The following is a 6,835-nucleotide window of genomic DNA, read 5'->3' on the forward strand; positions in this document are numbered from 1 at the left end:
ATTCCCAGCAACCACATGGTGGCTCACAACCATCTGTAATGAGATCTGATGCCCTCTTCTGGTGTGACTGAAGAGAGCAACAGTGTACTAACATTCATAAAATACATAAATAAATCTTTAAAAAAAAAAAAAAAAAAAGACAAGGCAAGGCCCAGGTGCAGTGGTGCCTGCCTTAGCTCCCAGCCTGCCTTTGGGAGGCAGAGAGAGGCAAGCAGTACTTTAAGGCTAGTCTGGTCGGCAGACTTCCAAACAGCCAGGCTTACACAGAGAAGCTCTGTCTTGAAAAGAAAAATCAAGGTTAGGAGTAGTTGACCAACACAGAACAAGCTCAATTGTATTTTTGTAGACGCTGTCTCATATTGCTTTGTTTTGGCTTTATTTATTTATTTTTAATTGGTTTCTTTAGCGGGGAGGGGTGTGTGATTCTTGGGTTGTTTTTGGTTTGTTTGGTTTTGGTTTTTTGTGGGTTTTTTTCTGGTTATTTTTATTTTGTCTTTCTTAAAAGAGAGACAAAAAGAACATAAAATTAGGTGGATGGGCGGAATGGAGAGAGAGGAAAACACCAAAATACACTATACGAAAAATGTTTTCAATAAAAAGAGCTTTAAAAAAAAAAAGGTCCAGAGGGGCTGGAGAGATGGTTCGGTGGTTAAGAGCACTTACTGACTGTTCTAGAGAACCCGAGTTCAATTTCCAGCATCCACACGGCAGGTCGATACTGTCTACAGCTGTAGTCTCATGGGATCCAGTACCACCTTCTGGTGTGCAAGTGTACATTTAGGCAAAACACCCGTATATATAAATAAATAATTTTTTTTTAACAGCAACAACAAAAGGTCACGGTTATGCAGGCCTGAAGGCCAAGGCATGCACATGGTGTGGGGCAAGCTGCCCTCAGTAGTAGCAGCTGTTGTATAGATTGGGGTGGGATTGGGAGGGAGCCCTGGTGGAGGAAGCAGCTGCTAGGTGGTCACTGAGGGGAGCAAGCCCCTGAAGCCATTTCTGGTGCCCACAGGCAATCTGGGAGAACCAGTTCTATTACCTCTTCGGTTTCCTGTTCCTCGTTTTCATCATCCTGGTGGTGTCCTGCTCACAAATCAGCATAGTCATGGTATACTTCCAGCTGTGTGCAGAGGTGAGGGGAGTGGGCCAGTGGGGGGGTGGGGAAGATAGGACAAATCCAACACTGACCGTCTCCATGGGGCTTTGGGGTATCCCATGCGGGATGCTGCCTCAGGCTGTCTCGCCCCCCTGCCCAAGCCATTTTCCACTCTACCCTCACAGCATGGCCATGATCTGTCAGTATCAGACCTACTCCAGATAACTCCAATTGGCAGGTGTAGATTGTTGTCCTGGCTCCCCCATAGGAATTATCTATTACAGAGTGAATATAGGCCAGGTAGGCAGTGGATAGGCCGTGAGCCAGGGCTCAAATCCAGCTCTTCCACTGGGAGAATGGTGTAGCGGTTACCTCAGCGATCCTCACCCGTAGGAAGTCTATGCCCAAGCAAACTTACTTGTTACTATTTTGCAAACTTACTTGTTACTATTTTCTTTTTTGATCTTTTAAAAAGTTGAGATATAGTTTATAAGCAGTAAAATTTACCCATTTTAATCTGGAATTCTGTGGTTTTTAGAAATAAATCCAGATGTGGGGTTGTCACCACAATTAAGCTATAAACATTCCATTATCCAGATGTGACTGTTCTTACCTAGAGCCGTGAAGCCCTCTGTTGGCCGTGAGATTTGTGGGACGATGCCTTGGATTCTGCTGTGACCCTCCCTTTCTTTGCTCCTTAGGATTACCGCTGGTGGTGGAGGAATTTCCTTGTCTCGGGGGGCTCTGCGTTCTACGTCCTGGTTTACGCCATCTTTTATTTTGTTAACAAGGTACTACCTTCCCAGAGACCCCTTAGCCCTCTCTGGCGCAGGTTAGAGGGGGAGGAAGAGGCTGTTGACAGGAAGCCAAGTGTCTGGATGGTGCTTTTACATCCAAAGTGGAGATGACCAGAGCTATTCTGTGCTATGTGTTCTATGTTTGGGAGCAAGCCTTCAGTCTGAATAACAGTGAGAACGCTATCTGCAGAAACCTGTGAGATTCTTGGAACATAAAGGCAATATGGTCTGTAACCTCAGCATTGGGAGGCTTAGTCTGCAGGATTTGAAGGTGAGGTAGGTTTGTAAGTAATCAGGACCATTTCTGCTGTGACTAGTGTGGTGTGTGTACTGGAACCCCGGCTTGGGGTGGTGTATAATGAGGAGGACAGACAAACATACAGGAAAGCTGCAATCAGGCAGTCTACTGTCACTGGCAACCCAGAATCTTTGTAGGTTTACTGTGGATATAGCACAGGGGACAGGTTGGCTACTTTTGGTAAGAGGTCTATGTAGGCAAGCAGTTCAAGGTTGGAGGAGGAAGCTGCAGTTGCTAGTCTTTGCACACACCAGTCAATCAATCATTAATAAAGACTTGGACTGCTGAGGAAAGCTTTGCCACTCCTCTTAAGCCTAGCGTTGGAGTCCTTGACGTGCCTGTGTTCATGTCACTCAGTTAGGGCTCCCTCTGCTCCCTATACCTCTCAAAGGCAGAAAGTTACCTAAATCGAATCTACTGAAATAAAGCTGATAATACAGTACTCCCTTCCAGACACAGGTAAAGGACAGTAGCATGAAAGAAAAAAGAGTTGAAAGGAATAGAGATAAAATCAGGCTAGGAAATTGGCTCCATCTATAAGGTACTTCTGTGTTAGCTTGAGGACCCTGAGTTTGATGCCCCAAGACCCACATGAAAAAACTGAGAACAGGAGCATGTATCTGTAGGCCCAGCACTGAGAAGGTGGAGGCAGGTTCCCTAGCGTTTTGGGGCAGCCTGTCGAGTCTGGTGAGCTCCAGGTTTTGAGATGCCCTGTCTCAAAAATAAAGTAGAAAATAATTGATGAAGACACCTAATGTTTATACCTCCGGCTTTCACAGCCATGTGCACACACATTTGGACACACACACATATCCAAAGACAAAGGTAGACTATTCACCATGTCTCTAGGGCCCCTTCTCTTCTTCACTCAAGTACTCCTTGCTTCTGCCTAGTGAAGAGAGAATGAGCCAGGGCTAGACTTGTGTCTTGGGGGCCTGCTTGCTGCATGAGCTCACACAGGTTAAGCGTGGGCTTAACCAGGAGTCTGGCTCTGGCTTAGCAACTAGGGCAAACCAGATGGGCCAGTTAGAGGGGTTTAGGGAGGCTTTGGTGAGAACCTCCCATCCAACATTGGAGATTTCACATGCTATCTCTGAAGCCCAAAGGTAGGCAGTCCTCTGCCTGCAGCCAGGGTGTGTTTGGAATGCCCAAGTTTCCCCAAAATACCAGGCTATGGAAAGGACTCCCAGATGGTCGGATGTAGTTAGTGCTCCACCCAGGAGCTTCTATGGTCCCAGCAGTGACCTCCTCTGCTTCAGAGCCCAGCAGCCTGGTTCACAGGCCAGCAGTCTGTTCTTGAAAGAACATTTTATTGGAGCACAGCTATGCACACTCATTCACACGTGCTCTGGCTGCTTTCACATACAGTGACAGTTGAGTAGTTGTAAACCACATAAACTATAAAACTGAGGGAGGAATAAAAATCTTTTTTTGAGCCGGGCGTGGTGGCGCACGCCTTTAATCCCAGCACTCGGGAGGCAGAGGCAGGCGGATTTCTGAGTTCGAGGCCAGCCTGGTCTACAAAGTGAGTGCCAGGANAGCCAGGGCTACACAGAGAAACCCTGTCTCGAAAAACCAAAAAAAAAAAAAAAAATCTTTTTTTGTTTTGCTTTGTTTTTGTTTCTGTTTTTCAAGAGGCCATGGAAGAATGCTGTGCAGCTGGGTCTCATGGAGGCATTTTCTCAATTGAAGTTCCTCCCTCTCAGATGACTCTAGCTTGTGTCAAGTTGATATAAAACTAGGTAGCACGGGGTCTGCAGTTTGCCACGGCCACCACTGCCTGGCATTGACTGTTCATCTCCCTTTCTCTCCCTTCCACCCCAGCTGGACATCGTGGAGTTCATCCCTTCCCTCCTCTACTTCGGCTACACCACCCTCATGGTCCTATCCTTCTGGCTGCTCACAGGGACCATCGGCTTCTACGCAGCCTACATGTTTGTCCGCAAGATATATGCTGCTGTGAAGATAGACTGAGTGGGTGGACCAACGCTGGGCCCACTGGATCCTCGGACAGGAAGCCACCCTGCGTGGGGACTGCAGGCACACAAAATAAAATAACTCGTGCTCATTTGGAATGTAACTCCTGGCACAGTGTTCCTAGACCCCCAGGCTGCATGGGGGCAGGAGGGCCTGTAGATAACCCTTCCATTTCCTTCATCTCATCCAGTCTGTAGGGATACATTTTTCTGTGGTTGGTTTTCTTCAGCTAAGAGTCGCCGTCAGCAGGAGCTTTCTGACCTGTTAATTCAGGTTCTTTTTGGTTTAGGTTGGGTTTTTTGTTGTTGTTTTACGGTTTTGGGGTTTTCTTTCTTCTTTTTTTTTTTTTTTTTTTTTTTTTTTCAAAAAAAAAAAAAAGCAGATCCAGGATGGATAAATGTGGGGTTTTGGTCATTGTCCCCATTGGCTCCTCAGAGTTGTTGGCCACCCTACCACTAACTGGAAGAGGAAACTCGGGGGCTGCAGTGAGGGCTCCAAGCTTCTCAGTGCCAACCAAGCCCTGCCAGCCCCTCCTCCCATTCTCTTCCCCAGCCTGCCCTCCACCGCCCCGAGCAGCCAGGTCTTTGGTCATCGTTTTAACTGGGAACACTTGGTCACTACAAGGACATGTCCTGGTTCTCTGGGACAGCAGGATCCCCTCCTCAAAGCAGCCAGCGTTTACTGAACACCAAGGAAGAAGTGAGACCTGCAGTGACTGTTCTCGTGCCAAGAAGCCCGGGGCCAGGGCCAGGTGTTTCCAGAGCCAAGTGCCCATGTGTGTATGGGAAGAGGTGGCTGAAGCCACTAGACTAGGGTGCTCACCCCTCAAGATTGATCCCCTGTCTTTCCCTCAGGGGCGCCGCACTTTGTAAAGGGTGATGGTGGACCCCTTCCCTTGCTTTCAGGTCTGGAGTCTTCAAATCTCTTCCTTGAGGCGGCCAGGGAGAGGAAGATTGTCTCTCTCTCTCTCTCTCTCTCTCTCTCTCTCTCTCTCTCTCTCTCTCTCTCTCCCTCCCCCCTCACAGCCCTTGGCCCCAACATTTATTCTCGGGTCCTTTAGCCAGACCCATTCCCTCTTCCTCCCATGCAAGTTCTTTTGGGAACACCCAGAAAACTTCTCTGAGAAGGAAAATGGAAGGTAAGTTGAGTTGCTCCTTTCCCAGTTCCTAGGAATAGGCAAGAAGCCAGTCTCCCCAGGTTGGAAGAGGCTCATGGACCTGGCCTAGCTCCTCTGCCCTATCCTAGCCCCGCAAACCCTGGGCGAGTCACAGAGTTTGCTCTTAAGTAGCAAGAGACCAAACCCACCTTGGGTGTAGGGGTCAGTAGCAGCCACTCGCCCTTGCGCCAGTCCTTTGGGAGCCTGTCAGGAGACAAAGCTCAGGATGCTGCTTGTGCTAGGAACACACCCTGCCCCTCACTGCCCCACCTCCTGGGGCCCCACCGCCATCCTTATTCAAATCAGTGCACCTCTCAATCTTGCCTCGCAGTGACTTCGCGGCACTGAGTGGCATCCACCAAGAATCAGGCTGGAGAAATGGGAGCCCAAAGAGTGGAGAGTGATTGGGAGTTACTTGTTCATTCAGATCTTGCACCCCCCCCCCAGGTTCTCATTGTTGGAGAGGGTGGGGGAAAGGTTCAAACATTGTCAATTTTTCTGACTTTTTAAATCATCATCATTATTTTTAATTAAAAAAAAAAATGCCTGTATGCCTTTTTCTGGTCCAATTGTAAATAAAATGCCATTGTCCTGTTGTCTCAACTCGCATGCAAGGGTGTGGAGACTAAAGTGTGATGGTTTCATCAGGTGGGTTGAGTGGCTGCTTTTGCAGCTCAGTGTCCCACCTGGGCTCTCTAGGACTCAGGCCTCTGCTATTCTGTGCCTACTGCAAGCTCCTGCTCAGCCCTCCGTGTGGGTCACAGGCATTGCCCTCTGAAGAGCAGGAAGTAGCAAACAAGTAGGACACACATGAAAATGAAGCCTGGCCTAGGGTTCTGAATTTGCTTCATGCTGTGTCAAGTAGCATGCTTTCAAAGCAATAGAAATTTAGGGTCAAGCATCCTAGAAAGTGGGAGGCAGTGTGGGTTGGGTCTCTGTTGAGTTTATGGCCACTTAGAGCTCCATAGTAAGTCCCCTGGGGTAAGGTCCTAAATGGATAGGATTGGGTTGTAAAGACAGGGTAGGCTTTGCTTAATCTGGCTAGAATCAGAGATGCAAGTGGTGGCCTTAAGACTCTCCATTGTGTCTCTCTAGTCTCATTCTCAACTGTCTTCCTGATAAGGGGAGCAGGCAGGTACAGCACAGATGTTGTAGGTTTATCCTACATTATCCAGTTTGATATGCCCAGAAAAGGAGAAAGACAGCTTCTTTCCTATGTCACTGTATTTGAGAATATTATTTCAGTATGGAAACCCAAAGAAAGATTTCGATTGGCTATCTTAGACTTGTGCATCTTGTATATCTTAAGAGAGAGTACTGGGGCCCGGCGTGGTGGTGCACACCTTTAATCCCAGCACTCAGGAGGCAGAGGCAGGTGGATTTCTGAGTTTGAGGCCAGCCTGGTCTACAAAGACAGCCAGGGCTATACAGAGAAACCCTGTCTCGAAAGACCAAAAAAGAGAAAGAGAGTACTGGGGTTAAATGTTGCCTCCACACCCAGCTATCAT

General features: G+C 48.0%; 1 protein-coding gene across 1 annotated transcript in view; it reads left to right on the plus strand.

The window, feature by feature from the left end:
* Positions 1 to 5,936, plus strand: part of Tm9sf4 (transmembrane 9 superfamily member 4) — a 46,336-nt gene extending 40,400 nt beyond the window's left edge. The window contains 3 exon segments of the mRNA XM_021186363.2: positions 979 to 1,135; positions 1,801 to 1,890; positions 4,019 to 5,936. Coding sequence (XP_021042022.1) covers positions 979 to 1,135; positions 1,801 to 1,890; positions 4,019 to 4,168 — 397 coding nt within the window. The 3' untranslated portion in view covers positions 4,169 to 5,936.
* Positions 5,937 to 6,835: the final 899 nt, after the last annotated feature.

Source organism: Mus caroli, chromosome 2 (genome assembly GCF_900094665.2).
Source record: "Mus caroli chromosome 2, CAROLI_EIJ_v1.1, whole genome shotgun sequence".
Taxonomy (NCBI): Eukaryota; Metazoa; Chordata; class Mammalia; order Rodentia; family Muridae; genus Mus; species Mus caroli.